This window comes from Peromyscus californicus, unplaced genomic scaffold (assembly GCF_007827085.1).
Source record: "Peromyscus californicus insignis strain IS unplaced genomic scaffold, ASM782708v3 Scaffold_11__1_contigs__length_118956290, whole genome shotgun sequence".
In the NCBI taxonomy this organism is placed as follows: Eukaryota; Metazoa; Chordata; class Mammalia; order Rodentia; family Cricetidae; genus Peromyscus; species Peromyscus californicus.
The window spans coordinates 9,881,018-9,899,904 of NW_026294402.1; the positions used below are offsets into that span (position 1 = coordinate 9,881,018).

General features: G+C 42.1%; 1 protein-coding gene across 7 annotated transcripts in view; it reads left to right on the forward strand.

Moving 5' to 3' along the window:
* The window catches only part of Mtmr2 (myotubularin related protein 2), a 68,750-nt gene that overhangs the window by 21,834 nt on the left and 28,029 nt on the right, over positions 1-18,887 (forward strand). For 6 of the 7 annotated variants that reach the window (XM_052752133.1, XM_052752164.1, XM_052752124.1 and 3 more), the window contains one exon: positions 15,216-15,321. In XM_052752133.1, coding sequence (XP_052608093.1) covers positions 15,216-15,321 — 106 coding nt within the window. Of the gene's footprint in view, positions 1-15,215; positions 15,322-17,662; positions 17,742-18,887 lie in introns of all 7 variants that reach the window. The other variant, XM_052752175.1, reaches the window with a different exon arrangement.

Sequence of the window (18,887 nt, forward strand, 5' to 3'; positions counted from 1 at the left end):
CATTTGCCATACAGAACATCCCACAGCAGTACCTGCATCTCTGGTGTCTCTTCCTTGATAGCATGTCTAATACTGTATGCATCTTTACAGTGGAAAGTCATGAATAAGTCAGCATCGAGTAAATGAATAAATAACAAATACATGGAAAGTAAGCTCTGAGTCCCTTAGCCTCCTACTACATATGACAGCACATGTCAGCTCCATCTGAAAAATTCCAAGACTGACTCCATCAGCTCCACACATGACTCAGTTTATCATCCTAGCTGAGGCTCTGAGCCTTAGGTACCTGGTGTAAGCCTGACAAGCCCCAGGTGTTGTCCCTCATATTGTCAGCAGTGTAGGTGAAAGCTGCTGACAACCAAAAGTTAAGGGCCACTACTGCTGTCTAATGGACTTTTCATAGTGACATTGGAGGTACTGGACTTGAGTATGTTGACCAAAGGTACTGCTGTCAGGTAAGAGCTTGCTACCAGGTTCTTAGTTACTTTCCTTAAAGCATACTGTTTGGAGTACTCCCATAGGTTGTTTAAGGATTGTTTGTCGTGTTTTCTCTCTCTCTCTCCTCTTTCTCCCTCCCTCTCTCTCCCTCCCTCCCTGAGACAGGGTTTATGTAGCTCTGTCTGTCCAGGAACTCGCTCTGTAGATCAGGCTGGCTTTGAACTTAGAGATCCAATCCTCTTGCTTCTGCCTCCCAAGTGCTGGGGTTAAAGATGTTCACCACCACTGCTTGACTATTTGTCGTTCTCTTCAGGCTAGCATCTTAAAGGCAGTGTTTGCTCTAGCATCTTAAGGAGCCTTTGCCTGGGAGTGGGGCCCTTGACATATGATACTTAAAAGCACACACACAGGACTCCAGAAAGCACAAACCTTGCTTTTCTTTCACCTTCCGCCAGTCCCCAAGTTTCTTTTTCATTTTATTCTCTGCGTCTTGTCCTCATCAAGGCCTCTAAGAAGTTTGATTTGAATCATCCAGTCTTTTGATCCTTATTCTTTCACTCATGTATTTATCCAACAAGGACTTTGCAAGTATCTGCTTGATACCTGTTGCATGTGAGATTCTAGGACAGAATGGGGTAGTTAACATTCTTCCTTCTTGACATAATTTACAGTCTTATGGGATGTAGGCATTTATTAAAACACTTACCAAGCTATATAGGAGCAAATTAGCGTAAGTAGAAACAAAGAAAATCATGACGTGCCATGAGCTTGCTCTGTGGGTCCCACATCCACCAGGGTACCTGAGGTGATATGTAATGAGTTTTTTTTCTGTCCCACCAGCCAACTCCCAAATAATGACACAGAGACTTCTTATTATGAAAGCTCGGCCTGTAGCTTAGGCTTGTTTAACTAGCTCTTACAACTTAAATTAACCCATTTATATTAATCTACATTCTATCACATGGCATTACCTCTCTTTCATCTTGCTCCTCCTGTTTCCTCTCTGTGTCTCTTGGCGTCTCTTGCATGCCTAGATTCCTCCTCCTCTTCCTTTCTTTCCCTGGAAATCCTGCCTATACCTCCTGCCTAGCTGTTGGCTGTTCAGCTTTTTATTATACCAATCACAGCAATACACCTTCACACAGTGTACAAATATCCCGCCATATTTTCCCATTTTTGTGTAAATAAAAAGGAAAGGCTTTAACTCTAAATAGTAAAACTATATACATATGTACAGTAACAACAATTATCAAGTAAGGATTACATTCACAATGTTTAGTCCATATGTATTTGGCAAATTTGGAGAAAGTACTATATCTATCTTAGTGAGTCCAAAGTTTTATAGCTAAACCATTTTCTATCATAACTTGTTTAGACTACTTCCTGTTGTCTGGGTTGAGGGCATCTTTAGGGGATTGTAGCTGAAAGTTTTTCTCTGTCTCTCCCACTTGCATCCCCCAAATAAACATACAGAGGCTTATATTAATTATAACTGCATGGCCATGACTCAGCCTTTTATCTTAAATTAGCCTATAACTATTAATCTGTGCATCACCACATGTTCCGTGGCTTTACCCGCATCTGATTACATGTTGCTCCGTGGGTGGCTTGCTGGTGTCCCCCCCCCCCCCCCCCCCCCCCCCGTCTTCTTCCTGTCTCTCTCTCTCTCTCTCTTAATTTTCTGCCTGCCTCTTAGCTGCCTTGCCATAGGCCAAAGAGCTGTATTTATCAACCAATCAGAGCAACACATATTCACAGTGTACAGAAAGACATTTTCTCCCATCAGGGGATCCTGAGAAATTTGGGATAATGGTCAAGTCCTGGGAGAGCTGGCTGTATTAATTTTTGTTTAGTGTCTGTGTGATGGAAAGTGTAGAGCTCATCTGAAGTCTTGGCTGGATAGCTATGAGACTGGATCATCTCAGCTAGCAGCTTTGAAGTTGTTCTGGATGCAGAATTTTGAGGAAACTGCAACAGAGGCACTCTGAGAGGCTGGATCACCTGGGCTACTTGTCTTTATTTGGTGTGTGGTTCCTTTTTTTTTTTTTTTTTGAATATACAGACTTTTAAAAGTAACATAAATATCTGCATCAACACAGTATGGAATGTGTGGTGTGCACAAATGAGCTAAAGGTGATTTTTTTGTTCTATTTTTGAACAAGTAAAAGGCATCTGTTAACTTTATAAGTCTGTTTGGACTGTATAACCAAACCTTCATCCATGCCATGTGAAAGGATGGCATGAAATAAGTCATGAAGCTTACTCTGTAGCCATCAAGATTTATCATGTCTTATCTGTCTCAGAACTGTTCCCATGTCAAGGTATCAGCTTATACATCATCTGTTTTGTAGTCTTTCTTGGCTTTCCCCTTCATGTCTGTAGCTGAGAGCCTCAGGAAGTCTCCTTTTGTCAAATCTGATCTGGACTAACTTTGTAGGAATCCATAGCTTTTTGTTTCCTGTGGAAACAACCTCTCCCCCAGTGCAATACATTGTCCGACTTCCAATTTGAAGTCAAGACATCTCTAAAGTATCCAGGCTGATTTAATTCATGAGCCCCCCTTCCAATCCAGTGTCTCTCAGCAGCTGCTGCTCTCTGTTCATTAGCATTCAAAAAAATTCGAAGTCAACAAAGCACTATACAGGATCCCGATGCCCTGAGTATTTTCCATCTTTACATGGCTTTTTTATATTCCTTTACTCTCTCTTTAAAGACTTTATTATTTTTAAAGTATTTATTTTTCTATGCCTGTTTATACCCATTTTTTCTTTCTTTAGCATCTAAGTACATTTTTAAGCATACTGTACCTGTTCAGAGGTTTTCTTGGTCTGGACCTGACTTTCTGCACGTCTGCAGTGTTCTTTTATCACATTAGCCAAACCTTAAACTACTAAGTGGCACCACTGCATGGCTCTGGTATCTGGCCCTGTCCCTTTCAGTTCCCTGAGAACCTAACCTCAGGCCTGCAGTACCAGCTACCCGAGGGAGCTGTGTTTACCATCCCAGCTCTGGGAATTTATTGTGTCTGTCTGAAGCAAGAGTTTGTGCCCAGTGCTGGCCTGCTCATGTACTGTGCTGCACAGCAGGGCCTCTTAACAGAGCTGAGCATCTTGTAATCTTGTATACCAAGCCTATGCAGTATAGGAAGCTAGGAAGCTGCTTTTGACTCCATGTTCCGAACTCTTTTTTTTTTTTTTTTTTTTTAGCTTTCTTAGGCCTTAAGTGAATATATGTGGCCCCACTTTGGGTGTGATATGTAACGAATCCTTTTCTGTCCTGCCAGCCAGCTCCCAAATAATGACATGGAGACTTCTTATTAATTATGAAAATTTGGCCTATAGCTCTCTTGTTTTTTTTTTAAGGATTTATTTATTTATTTATGTGTATGAGTGTTCTGTCTTCCTGCACATCTTCATGACAGAAGAGGGCATCAGATCCCATTGTAAATGGTTCTGAGCCACCATGTGGTTGCTGGAAATTGAACTCAGGACCTCTGGAAGAGCAACTAGTGCTCTTAACCACTGAGCCATTTCTCCAGCCCGCCCTATAGCTCTTATAACTTAAATTAACCTATTTTTATTAATCTATGTTCTAGCACATGTCATTACCTCTCTTTCATCATGTACCTCCTCTTTCCTCTCCATGTCTCTTGGCATCTCCCACCTGCCTAGATTCTTCCTCTCCCTAGAAATCCCACCTATACCTCCTGTCTAGCTGTTGGCTGTTCAGCTTTTTATTACACCAGTCACAGCAATACAGCTTCACACAGTGTATAAACATCCCACAATGAAGAAGGTGCCTGGGGGAACCATGCTGCCTGAAGAAGTCTGGTTCATTTAAGGGTCATAGGGAAGGCTTGTTTGTTGGACACGGGGAGATGGACACCCACTGGGAAGCTGGAGAAGTCTGAGATCAATTAGGTCATGCAGTGAGGAATCTGTGGTAAGATTGAATGGCTTTGTTGCTCTTTTTTGCTGTTTTGGGGATAAGAGATCACTGTGTTGCCCAGGTTGGCCTCAGGACTGTGATAATCCTGCTTCAGCTTCCCTAGTCCCAAGATTAGCTCCACAACTGCCTCATAAAAGGATTTAAGCCAGAGAATGACGTGGTTTGTTTCTACCTTTTTGCTGTTGTGAATAATGATGCTATACACATTTATGTATATGTTTGTATCTGTTCATGTGTCTTGTGAGGCCATATTTTCATTTATTTTAGGTCTATACTTAGGAGTGGAGTTCCTAGGTGATAGTGTGTCTTAGTTTCATTTCTGTTGCTGTGGTAATATACCCTGCCCAAAAGCAACTTAGGGAGGAAAGGTTTATTTGACTTACAATTCCAGGTTACAGTCCATTATTGAGGGTAAGTCAAGGAGAAACTGAAGAGCAGCTGGTCACATCATGTCCTCAGTTAAGATAGAAACAAATGCACCCAAGCTGTCTGAAGAACTTCTTTACTCTTACACAGTTCAGGACCCAGCCTAGGGAATGGTACTGCCTCCATCAGTTAACAGTTAAGACATCCCTCCATAGACATGTTCATAGGCTAGCCTAATCTAGACAGTTCCTCAACTGAGCCTCTCTGCTCAAGTGATTCTAAATTGTGGCTACTTGACAGAACTAACCATCATGTAGAGTTAGTCTCATTTGTCCATCAAAAGTGGCTGCTCCATTTTGCCTTCCATTCAGGAGTGTTCGAGTTGTAGTTTCTCTACATTTTGCCAATTTATAATGTCCTGTTGGACAAACAGAAAATAGACATGTAATTTGCAGTAGTCTAAGGATGGGGTGTTGAATTAAGACTAAGAACATTTCACTGAAGTATATGTCCAGATAATATGGAAATGGATCTACAGGACTTTAGAGTGATTAGATGAAGTTGGTGTTCTAGCTGGTTTACATCTGCCTGGCACAGGCTGGGAGTCATTGGGAAGAGGGGAACTCATTTTGGGAAAATGTCCCTACTAGATTTGCCTGTGCGTAAGACTATGGGGCATTTTCTTGAGTGATAATAGATATGGGAGGGTCTAACTCACTGTGGGTGGTGCCATTCCTGGGCAAGTGGTCCTAGGTTCTGTAAGAAAGCAGGCTGAACAAGCCATGGGAAGCAAGCCAGTAAGCAGCACTCCTCCATGGTCTCTGCATCAGCTCCTGCCTCCAGTTTCTTGTTTTGAATTCCTATCCTGACTTCCCTCAGTGATAGAATGTGACCCGAAAGTTGTAAAATGAAATGAACTCTTTCCAACCCAAGTTTGTTTTGCTCATGGTGTTTTATAACAGCACTAGAAACCCTAACTTGAGCTGGGCGGTGGTGGTGCATGCCTTTAATCCCAACACTTGGGAGGCAGAGCCAGGCGGATCTCTGTGAGTTCGAGGCCAGCCTAGGCTACAGAGTGAGTTCCAAGAAAGGTGCAAAGCTACACAGAGAAACTCTGTCTCAGAAAAAAAAAAAAAAAAAAAAAAAAAAAGAAAGAAAAAAGAACAGAAAGAAACCCTAACTTGTAGAACAGTTTGTAAAACAGAAATGGAGACAAGATAGTCATGGTTTTCAGAAGTCACTTGGGAAATAGACTTGTTTCTGGGTGCTACCGTGGTTCTAGCTGAGTCTTAAGTGGACTCAACTTCAAGATATCTTTCATTGACAGCTAAGCTTTAGGAAGCCTGTGAAAGTGTAGTATATATCGTGAGCTAACCGATTGCCTCACAGGAGCTATAAGCCTGTGAAAGTGTAAAGTTAGGGGTTAACATAGCAGCTGCAAGATACAAGAGGACACTGAGGGTTTGCAAAGACAAAATAGAAAATTTGATGCTCTTGAGTTCAGGTTGGATAGGAAGGGGAAGTGAAGCAGGCAAGGGAGGGCAATGGATCAGGAAAAATGGAAGGGTTGAGGGAGTGGAGTCTGTATGGGCTGAAGACTAGCTAAAAGGCAAGTAAGAAAGCAAGACTGTTGGAAATGAAAAACATTTGTGGTGAGAAATTGAGTCCCTCAGGTTAAAGATTATAGAGGCAGAGTTGTTCTAGAACCAATAAGGTTCACGTTGATGACCTGGGAATGTGGGTGGGCATATATCCTGATGGATAGTAAAATTGCCACAAAAGGAATAGAAAGAAATAGGAAAGGGCCAGGTGACCAGGAAAAGCCCTTTGTGTGTGAGGTGTGATTAATTAACAAGGAAGGATTACATGTTGTATAAAATGTCATTTATCTCAAGTCTTTTATATGTGAAGATGGGAAAGTACACTACTATAGAAACGTGGGAACTGAGCTAGAAGAATGATGGGTTTCTTTGGCCTTTATTAGATGTGAAGGAAAAAAAAGCTGCTCTGATTCAAGGGGCTGAGAGGGGGGGAAGTAGATTCCTGGGAGGTGTCAGCTAAGGTAGAGTCGAGGCTTTGAGAATTCTGCTATGTATGCCAGGGGTGTATTCTCTGTGGGGTAAAGATTCTAGCATAAATATTGAGGAGAACATCCTAGACAGAGAAAGTGGGTGGAAGAAATGGAGTAATATGGCAACACACACATGTAACTAAGAGATGACCAGAAATAGAAGCCCGGCATAGCAAGAGTAACAGGGATGTGGGGGTTGACTCATGAAGTGTGTGTGCCTAGGAAACCTGAGGACCAGTGTGGTATTGGTTGATGAATGATGTTAGCAGACTGCACAGTTTGCCCTGAGATCTAGTGCCTTGCCAGTTACAAGGTTCTTATTTTCTGGCAGTTTATAACTTACAGGGGAGGTGGCCGTGTAGCTCAGGCTCTCCAGTTATGAGGAAAGTGGTTAAGTGAAGTTAAAGACTGTGGAAAAAAACCGAGAGTTCAGTTCCAGCTGGAAGGCTGGAAACTTCTTGGAAAACCTAGATTTTTCCCTGAGTCTGATAGGAAAGGTAGCATGTTAATAAATGGACTGAGCTAAAGAAATAGCCTGTGTGGGATCGCATGAGGTTTGGGCTTATGGAACAATTGGTAAAACAGGTCTTGACATGAAGATGAATTATGGAGAAATGGAGGAAAAAAAGTGGAAATTAAATGTGTTGTATTAGTAGCCATGGTGACCAGAGCATGCATACACTAATATGTGAGAAGGAAAAAAGGTCCTGAAGCAGAGCTGTGCTTCTGTGCTGTGGCCCCTTAGTGTGAGAAGACCACCCCCCCCCTACCTCCACCCCCCCCACCACCCTCCCCCCCCCCCCACCACACACACACTGGCAGCACTGGATATGGATAGCAGCTTTTGGCAGCCCTGCCAGTGTGTTCCTGGTGCAATCACAGGAAGAGTGTTGTGACACATCCACACCCTTGTGCCCCCCAGTTTCATTGTCTGAGAAGAGAACTTAAAGGCTGGCCAGCTCGTTCTTGCCTGAAAGCCCAGATTTTAAAATCTGAGACTGCAAACTGTTCATTGATTTCTCTTATTTATTTTTCTCTTTGCTTCTAACAGTTATTTGGTTCCTTGGTGCTACGTGCTACATTGTTCTGTCAATATTAGAAATATAATTTTTAATTGTATTTTAATTGCTTTTAAGAGTTATTATCCCTGTTCTTGCAGAAGGTTGTGAGGTAGTCCTATACGTATTTGAACTTTCTCAAATAGACTTTGAGGTTGCTGCATTAGTTTTATTTAATTGTATAGAACAGAAAACCCTATTGCAGTAATTTTAGAAACTGAGCTTTATTTATTCTATGTGACATGAATTCCTGGGCTATGGGATGGCTGCAGCTGTTCAGCTGTTTTGTGAGGCCCTAAGGACCCACCCTCTGTCCTGGTAGACTTTTTATAGTTCCCCTATTTACAGAATGACTGCTGTACTTCCAAGACTGATATTTTCACTTCAGGCAAGAGAAAGGGAAGAACTATCTTGCACATATTCCATACTCCCTTTTAGTAAGAAAAGATCTCCATTGCCATTAGCAGACTTCCCATCTATTCTCTACTCTCAGTGACCAGAGTTGTCTCTTGTGATCTTCCTAGCCACAAGGGAGCTAAATGGAGTCTGTCTTCTCAGGCTCAGCACAGGATGTGATGGGAGAGAAAAGGACTCTTCCATGGAGTAGTAAAAATGAATATCAGTTACACAATGGTCTTAAGCTTTATTTCACCTGCCAAGGAAAACAGTGTTAAATTAATCAGAAGCTGGCTGCAAACAAGAGGGACATTTTCAGCCCATCAGTTTTTCTTTTCTTATGTTATAGAACTAGATAATACAAAATAACAGGTATTTTGTTTGTTTATGCAGTGATTTAATATTTTGTTTATTTATTTGTTATGTAGTTGTTATAGACAGGCTTCAGATAGATAGGCTTGTTTATTTTAAAGCTAAAATAATTAATAAATATTGTCACAGTTCTAAGATAGGAAGCATTTCCAGAAAATATAATGAAATAAATTTAGACTCTTTAATTAATTAATTAATTAATTAATTAATTATTTATATTTTGGTTTTTCAAGACAGGGTTTCTCTGTGTAGCTTTGTGCCTTTCCTGGAACTCACTTGTAGCCCAGGCTGGCCTCGAACTCACAGAGATCCATCTGGCTCTGCCTCTCGAGTGCTGGGATTAAAGGCGTGAGCCACCACCGCCCGGCTTAGACTTTTTATATAAGAAAACTTTTAATATATTTGAGAATGAGACTTTAAAAAATACATGTTTTTTATTTGTTGTTTGTTTGTTTTTTAAGCTGTGCATGGTGGTTCACACCTGTAATCCTAGCACTTGGAAGGCTGATGGCAGGAGGATTACAAATTGGATGCCAGTCTGGGCTAAATAGTGAGACTAATTTAAAAGTGTGTGTGTGTGTGTGTGTGTGTGTGTGTGTGTGTGTGTGTGTATGTGTGTATGTATGTACTAACATGTCTGTATATATATATATATATATATATATATATATATATAACATGTCTACATTTTAAGCTTTAATGCAGTGTCTTTTCATTGTTGTCTTTTTTGAATATTTTCCATATGAATATTTTATACTGATTTAGATTTTCTAGTAATAAAAATAAGAACATAATTTTTACCCTTGAGAGACTTAAAGTGTGTGTGGGGGGCCCTGAATTACATATTTGATATCAGTAAATAATAAAAAGTGTAATGTGATCAAGTATCAGAAGTTGTATAAGAATTTAAGAAAGTAAGGTAACTGTTGAGTGTGATTGCTTCCATAGTAGTTCATGACAGTCTCCGTGAGAGTATGGAGTCAAATGTGATAGGAGTCCTCCAAGGTGCAAAGGCAGACCTGTCTCCACACCCAGCCCTGATGAACCATGCCTAGTTTCTTGGATGTTTTATGTGCTTTGATGGTGCCATACCTTCATAGTAATTTTTTTTTTTTTTTTTAGGTTTTTCGAGACAGGGTTTCTCTGTGTAGCTTTGCGCCTTTCCTGGAACTCACTCTGTAGCCCAGGCTGGCCTCAAACTCGCAGAGATCCGCCTGCCTCTGCCTCCCGAGTGCTGGGATTAAAGGCGTGTGCCACCACCGCCCGGCCCATAGTAATTTTTTTATTCATGAAAATTTATTGAGTAACTCTTTATTTTTAAATGTCCCATTTTTCAAAAAAATTCTAATACTGTGTCATTCATGTCAAATAGTATTATATGATGCATTGTATGTTATAGGTCCCCCTCACACTCAAAAATTCTAAGGCCCTCCTATTCTTCTCTGCAGAAGTAAAGACTCCTCAAAACAGCATGTGAATACATTTTTAAAAAGAAAATTAGTGTAATAGCATTTTAAGATCACTGCACTAACCAGCCTTAAAACCAGGGCAGACTCTGAATTGAATGCTGGCTTTTATAAGTTTATCAATAACACTTTGTGGTCTTAGAGCATGCTCACAAATCAGCTCCTGAAACACAAAACCATCTGTAATCACCACTCTAGTGTTTACTGAACCATCAGGTTTATGTCAATGGCAACATAACTTTTCAGTAAAAACTATGTTGCTGTTCCCCCTCCCCCCAAATCAAGCAATATTCTTGTCCAAAACCTACTCACTAATGTAGAATATTAACCATCCCACTAGTGAGACACTAAAAAGAAAAATTCACAAACATAATCTTTAAGTCTTAGTTCCTTTGTGTTGACATAAACTGTGTTTGGAGTACCAGTTAAACATCGTGTCTCTATGTACTATGGTTAGAAAGTATTCTTTGCAGCACTTTTTGTTTGACTTTTATGAGCCTGGTAAAGCCATTGAGGGCTTGTACTTAACTAAACTATTTTTAGAAAGGGCTGGAGTACAGCACAGCCTGGCATGCATAAGATCTGGTTCAGTCCTTGGTGTTCTATAAAAAAGCTCCCATCATGTGGCATTGCCTAAGTTCTCCCTGAATTTTCTGATGTGTGTTTATGGGGAGGCTCTTATCACATGACCCATTTATTCACTTGTATGTTGTGTCACAAGCTTGTGGACCACAAGCACATGCCAGCTGCCTTAACACTTCTCAGGGGAGGGGGAGAGAAGGCACGGAGTCAATGACTTAGACACCAGGAGTCAGATGAGAAGCAAAAGGCAAACTCGTTTATTGCGGATATGGGGCGAGCCTAATACCCCCTCCCTGCACCCCATTGGCTGTCAGCCATTTCCTTGGCTGTGTTAGCTTTTTCTTGTTGGCCCTGCCAGCCCGACTGGCTCATTTTCTCCCCACATATCCACTTTTTAATTTATTTCTTTGGCAGTTTAGTGGGAGTTGAGGTTTGCTGTGGGATGTTGTTCTATATGCTGTGAATATGTGTTGCTTTTTAAATAAAACCCTGATTGGCCAGTAGCCAGGCAGGAATTATAGGCAGGCAATCAGACAAGGAGAATTCTGAGAAGAGGAAAGACAGAGTCAGGAGTCTCTAGCCAGACACAGAGGAAGCAAGATGACAAAGCAGAACTGAGGGTACCAAGCCACGTGGCTAAACATATATAAGAATTATGGGTTAATTTAAGTGTAAGAGCTAGTCAGTAATAAGCCTGAGCTAATGGCAAAGCAGTTATAATTAAGATAAGCCTCTGTGTGTTTACTTGGGGGATGCGAATGGGAGAGATTTGTATCCACCGCGGGCAAGGTGGGACACTGGGAAACTTATGACTGTAGAGGTTCCATGCTCCTGCCTTGTTGTCCCAGCCTCAGAGAGCATCCAGCATATTGGATTGTGCCTGTTGTAGGTTGGCCAGCTGAACAGGTCCTTACCCATCATTGACTACCAGCCCTCAAGGGATTGGTTAAAAGACAGTCTTATTGATATCCATAAGCCAGGCCTGTACGACTTCATAAGATATTCCAGAATGTCCTCTCCCCATAGGTTACAAGGGACATTAGCTATGATTGGGGAAAAGGAGTCCTGATTGCCATCCAGGTCCTTCCAGTGGACAGGGTGCCCTGTAGCTTGGGTATTTTGTTGGCCTCCCATGCTGCTGATGGCAGGGCTAGGTTGGCACTTCCAGTGAGGAAACCAAAAAACCTCAGTCTCTGTAAGGATGGTGATATCTGCATCCATGTCCAACAGCCCTTTAACGAGTGAGCCATCAAGGTACACAGTTATCATGGGTGATTGCAGGAAAACAGGCATGCTGTGGGATGGTCTATATGTTAAATTGCTCTGATTGGTCAATAAATAAAACACTGATTGGCCAGTGGCCAGGCAGGAAGTAGGCGGGACAAAGAGAGAGGAGAATTCTGGGAAGTGGAAGGCTGAGAGAGGGAGACACTGCCAGCCGCCGCCATGACAAGCCGCATGTGAAGATGCCGGTAAGCCACGAGCCACGTGGCAAGGTGTAGATTTATAGAAATGGATTAATTTAAGATATAAGAACAGTTAGCAAGAAGCCTGCCACGGCCATACAGTTTGTAAGCAATATAAGTTTCTGTGTTTACTTGGTTGGGTCTGAGTGGCTGTGGGACTGGCAGGTGAGAGAGATTTGCCCTGACCGTGGGCCAGGCAGGAAAACTCTAGCTACACAGGCAGAATACAGAATACCTTAGGGGTAGGACCATTACCTTTTACTGGCAGGGCTGAGGGTTGCACTTTGAGAGTTTAAAGGAGCCATATTGTCTGAAGGCTGTGAGCGTCAGTCCTTGGCCTAATGGAAGCCCTAATTACAAGCCTTGTTATGCTTGGGACAGTGTGACTTAGGACATGAACTAGGGCAGTCCTGCTGTAAGTGGTCAAATTTATCACAGCCCCAACAAGTACGCTCTGCTGGACTGGCAGGAGCCTGGTGATCCAAGGACTGTGGTCAGTCAGATAAGAGGGCATCAAGAGAGGCTGTCAGGGCAATGATGGGGCCAGCTCTGGGGTCGAGGTCCCTAGGGCCAAGACTCATTTATGAATTTCCTCATTGAGTACTATTGCAGCTACTACATTATGCTTTGGGGCATTAAGCCTCTCCTATGTTAATTGCTTAATTAAATCTCTCGGGTAGGGCCTCAGTTACTTGAGTGAGGAAGTCTGTGAAAGACTCCCTGGGTTGTTGGACAAGATTATGAAAGTAAGTGGAGGGGTGCGTGCCTTAAGGTCCTTAAAGGCCAAATCGGAGACCTGTTGGAAGTAGGCATATTGGCCAAGGGTAGATTGTGAGAAAGGATCAATCTGTTGACCTCTCCCAGTGAACATGTCTAGGATGATGTTAAGCCCATATTGTAAGTTGAAGTGGCCTGGGCCTCCGCCTGGTCATCATATGCAGATCGCCAAATGAGAAAAACAGTGGGTTCTAAGCCTTAAAGAAGGTGGTACCAATTTTGTGGGTTTGTAATTGCATAGCCCACTGTCTAAGGACTTGTTCAAAATAGTGGGAGTCTGGACCAGACGCATTGACTGCCTTGCAGATGAGCGAAAGGTCAGTCACGGGGTAGACACTCATGGCTAATTAGCCACATTTGGTCCCAGATTAACAGGATAAACCTCTGACCAGTTCCTACATAGCCGGGGAGGGGTGGGAGCGGATGTGTGAGGAGTCGGGGGTGGGGGGGGTAGAGGGAGGGATGAAATAGGGCAAGCCAGAGGGTGGAAGCCAGAAGGGGAGGGAGGCAGATAGAGAAACTTGAGGTGGTTTGGGTGGGGCTGCTGGACACAACTGGTTCGTTTCCTAGTCATTCAGAGATGGAGGGGCCCCCTCAAGAGGCAGTGGGGAGATCAGATTGTTCATCTTCTAAGACAGTAGAAAACAATAACAGAAAATGTGTCAGGCCCAAATGTTTTGTGCTTAGTGGGAGACTTCCATGGTTTTTTAGGCCACGGCTGTATGCCCATACATGTCTTTGGGCAGGGAGCAGCAGTCCAGAGCCATTCCTGGGTTCCACCAGAAAGGGGACATCCAGAGGAACAGCAGCAAAGGGCAAAAATCAGAACCCAAAAAAGGATTGCAGCATCCCAAAAAGAGACCAACGCAGGATCAATGCCCATGCCCTCATGGGCACCAGCCCCACATTGGGCACCAGATGTTACAGCCGAACTGCCTGAACAGGTGAACAGGTAGGGGAGGGACAGAGAGGGCATGGTGTAGATGTAACCAACTGTCTTATTAAATAAGAAACACAGAGCTGATTCAGGAGAAGAAAGCCAAGAGGTCAGAGCTAAGAGCCTTACCCTTCCTGCTTCAGGGATCCTCTTCAGCCAAGAGAGCTCTCCGAAAGGGGGCTACTTCCTGTGTGTTTGTCTTTATAGTCTTTCTGTTCTGCCTTCCCATTGGTTGTAAACCCAAACACATGACTGCCTCGTCACTGCCTGTCTGTAGAGACTTCCAGGTCTTCTATGGTTGGGATTGAGATTAAAGGCGTCTGTCTCCAATGCTGGCTGTATCCTTTTACACACAGAGATCTACCTAGCTCTATCTACCAAGTGCTGGGATTAAAGGCGTGCACCACCACTGCCACGCTCTTGCTATGGCTCTAATAGCTCTGACCCCTGGGCAACTTTATTTATTAACATACAATTAAAATCACATGTCAGTACAAATAAAATACCACCATAGCATGGAGTCAGCAATACAGACACCAGGAGTCAGGTGAGAAGCAAAAGGCAGGCTCTTGTATAGCAGATACAGGGTGAGCCTAAATACCCGCCCTGGCACCCTGTTGGCTGTTGGCCATTTCATCAGCTGTATTGCCTTTTTCTCATTGGCCCCATCCATCTGAAATTCGTAGGTCACTGAGTGCAGCAGCAGACTCCAGGTTGGCTTAAGGGAGGATGCTATTTTGCAAGCTTATACGCACTGCCAAGGTGGCCTTGGCCCCGCCAGCCTGGCTGGTTCCTTTTCTCCCCAAGGGGACTGTGCCAAATTTACCTTTGAATCACTGTGCCTGATGTAGTAGTTTAACATATTGGAATGTTCTTTTAAAATTTTTTTACATTGATTGATTTTGTGTGTTTGTTTGGGTGCTCATGTGCAATGGCACGTCTGTGGACATTAAAGAACAATTTGTGGGGAGTTGGGATTGAACTCACATCATCAGGCTTTGAGGCAAGCACCTCTACTTGTTGAGCCATCTTACCAGCCCCACCTCCATGGATTTTATTTAGATGAATAAATAAATAACTGAATGGATGGATGAGTGGATAAACGGAAGGAATTCATACAAATCATGAGTACTGGGAAAGTCTATTCAGACTTGAGTGTCAAGAATACGTAACTGTTACAGAACAGAGTTTGTAATTTTCCTGTCTTTAGGAGCCATTGAAAAGGCACCCAGGACCTGCTGACGTGCAGGTAGCAGTAAACGCTGGTGTATAAAGCAAACATCTAAAATTGGTCCACAAAGCCCTGTTTTCCAAAACACTGTGTCTTTATCTTTGTAGTGCCTCCACTTCTCAGTCAGAGAACTCGGTGCACACGAAATCAGCGTCTGCCGTGTCTTCAGATTCCATTTCAACTTCTGCAGACAACTTTTCTCCCGATTTGAGGGTATGTATGCTGCATGAACATACTGAGGGGATCATACTGTTCAGTGTCTGGCCAGCACTCTCAGCAGAACCTTTAGTAATTAAGTAGGTAATAGCAGAGAATTCTCAAAGACCTCAGTTGTTATAAATTGTTCCAGACCAGGCCAGCAAGTTTGAATGTTTACTTACTTTTTTTTTGTTTTTGTTTTTTTTCGAGACAGGGTTTCTCTGTGTAGCTTTGTGCCTTTCCTGGAACTCGCTTTGTAGACCAGGCTGGCCTCGAACTTACAGAGATCTGCCTGGCTCTGCCCACCCCCCACAAGCTGGGATTAAAGGCGTGCGCCACCACCGCCCGGCGTTTACTTACTATTTAAAAAAAAATGTACATTTCTTCCTTAAGTTAGTACTTTTCAATATTTTGTCTAATTTTTTGTGGTATTCTTTTCCTGATAACTTCCATATTAACAGAGGGTAATAGCTAACATGCATTGATAAACTTACCATAATCTAACCATTGCTCTAAGTGCTGAAGTTAAATTATCTCTTGTAATACTTGTGAAGTTCTGTCATTTCCACATAGTATCTCAGGTTAAGTAATATGCCCAGAGACTCATAGCTAATATCATAGCTAATCAGTTGTATTGCCAGTTGCATTAGTCAGGGTTCTCTAAAGGAACAGAACTAATAGAATGAAAAATCTATATATAAAGGAGATTTATTAGTGTGTCTTCCAGGCTATGATCTGAGTAGTCCACTGAAGGTTGTCTCCTGATGAGAAGGCCAAGAACCTAGTAGTTTGTTCAGTCCACAAGACTGGATGTCTCAGCAGTCCCGATCTGGTGCTGGAGTCCCAGGGAATTTGCAGAGAGTTCCAGGTCTTCAGTCTGTGTTAGAATCTAGAAGAAGTAGACTCTAACACCAGTGAAGGAATGCCTTAGCAGCAGAAGAGACGAACTTACCAGCAAGAGTGAGGGCAAGCAGGCGTAAAGCAAAAGCTTCCTTCTTCATGTCCTTCTTCATGTCCAGAAGGTGTGGCTCAGATAGAAGGTGGATCTTCTCACTTCCAATGATTTAATCAAGAAAACCCCTCACAGCGGTGCCTAGCTGCTTGGGTTTTAATTGATTTCAGATGTAGTCAAGTTGACAACCAAGACTAGCCACCACACCACTCTTCTGTCCTGTTGAGTCCAATTCTGTAGTTAAGTTACATAAGCACTAGGTGATGTATCATTCTTACACATCTCAGTACCTTTTTAAAATATTCCTGTATTTTTGTCTTATTTCTACAAAATTACCACATCAATGATAGTATGTTTGTGAATTCATCTGCTTTTCTTCAACCACTTGCTTATGAGTGATAAAGAAAATACATTTTGTGTATGGTATTAGTTTAACCCTTTCTTCAGCGTTTCTTTTCTTTTCTTTTCTTTTCTTTTTTTTTTTTTTTTTTCAAGACAGGGTTTCTCTGTGTAGCTTTGGTGTCTGTCCTGGATCTCGCTCTGTAGACCAGGCTGGCCTCGAACTCACAGAGATCCACCTGGCTCTGCTGGGATTAAAGGTGTGCGCCACCACCACCCAGCTCAGAGTTTCTTTTTAAACAGTAGACATTCATTTTCATAGTTCTGGAAGATGGGAAGTCTAGCTTCAACGATAAAGACCACTGTCTGCAAGCATATTCTGTGTAGTGTTGTGTTTTGTCCAGGATGATCAAAGAAAGAGGGTCACTCCAGAATGTAGTTCAGGCTCTCTGGCAGCAGGGAGGAACAGTTTCTATGAGCTGAACCCTGAACAGCCATGCAAAGGGGGCTTCATTGATAGTTACAAAGAAGTTGTTATTTGGGTAAAACAAATTTCTTATACCAAAGCCCCTGACCTCATCTATGTGTTTTGTGAAGGAAAACATCACACCCCTGCAACTTTACTTCTTATTGTGCACTGTTTGCAGTACCCAATAATGCAAGATGCTCCAGTGTGCCAGGAGTGTCTGTGAATAAAATCATGCAGTGGCTGCTTTAGCTCCTTCAGAAAAACAGCTCAGTAGATGACAGAAAACACTGTTATCCACAATGATTTCTTAAAGGTCTAAATACTTCTAGAGAACAACCATTCCAAAGTTTACTCTAAATACAGTGCTTTTACTATTTTTTTCCTCTACAGTAGTCTTCCTGGCTTGTCTTGTTATTCACATGCTAGAGAATATAAATATCTTCAGTAATGAAGTTCTTTGCTGTTGAATATTTATTGAAAATATTATCTTTTTCATTTAAATAAATGCATGAAGACCATTTAGGATATCTATAAAGGTTTTGAGATATTTGTCTTTTTTTTTTTTTTTTTTTTTTGTGAAACTCATGAAACTCTAGATGAGAGTCATTTCTCCAGCTCCAAGGGTTGTCTTCACAGTCTTTGTGTGTTGTGCTAGTGACAGCGGCTGGCTTCCTGGTATATTGGTTCAAAGTGGTGTGTAAGTCTATTGCTGTTCTTCTTATATGTGCTTTATATCTATTTTTGTCTGTTGTTGGATTAATAAAAGTAAAATAGGGCATAAGTTTGATTTTTGAACTTTTTTGTCTACCTGTGGTCAGATCTTACTAGTTAAAACAGAATTGGTTGAAAATACAAGTTTTTAGTTAAAAATAAAATTTACCTCTGTTGTCACCATCTCTACATAAAGCAGTGGTTCTCAACTTCTGGGTCAGTATCCCTCTCAAAACTATTTACATTTCGATTCTTAACAGTAGCAAAATTACAATTATGAAGTAGCAACAAACTAATTTGATGGTTGGAGGTCACTACAGCATGAGGAACTGTATTACAGGGTCACAGCATTAGGAAGGTTGAGAGCCTCTGGCATAAAGGCTTCTCTTATTTTCTTAGGATACCATATGTGCTGTAAGTAATAAGTGACTGTCTCAGACTTGGGCATAATGAGGATGAGAGTATTCATTTGTATATAAAATATTATTTGTTATTCTTATTAGGTCAACTTAATTTTAGATCAGTTTGGAGTTTAAGAAAAACTGCCAACCATTAGTACAGAGTTCCCTCATAGGTCACGTGTAGGTTCTTGTGTTGTTGCTGTCGTATGTCATTAGTGTGGTATGTGTGTCACGTGTAGTGAACCGGTACTTACTCCCGTTACTACGGTCAGCCTTTGATTCAGATCGCCATAGTTTAATGAGGGTCCTCTTCGCCCCAGAATCCAGTTCTTATCCAGAACGTTTGACAGTCGTGCCTCTCAGGCATCCCAACACTGTGACAATGCTAAGACTTGTTCCCAGTGACTGTTTGGAAAAGTGACAGGAATTCTGTAGAATACATTCCATTTTTACTTATTGTTAAACTGGTTCAGGTTTTGGAGAGACCTCAGAGATGAAGTGTTGTCTGTGTATTGCCAGCAGGCTCAGCACCATCATGTTCGCCTTACTGATTGAGGTGTGGGGTTATTCAGTGTAGAATACTCTGTCTCCTTAGACTTAGTCTTCGGAAAGAAGTTACTGCATACAGCCCACCTTTGAGAGCTGTGCTCTGTTACCTGACCCAGGTAGAATATCTACATGTATTATTAGTGGGAGATGGCATTTCTCT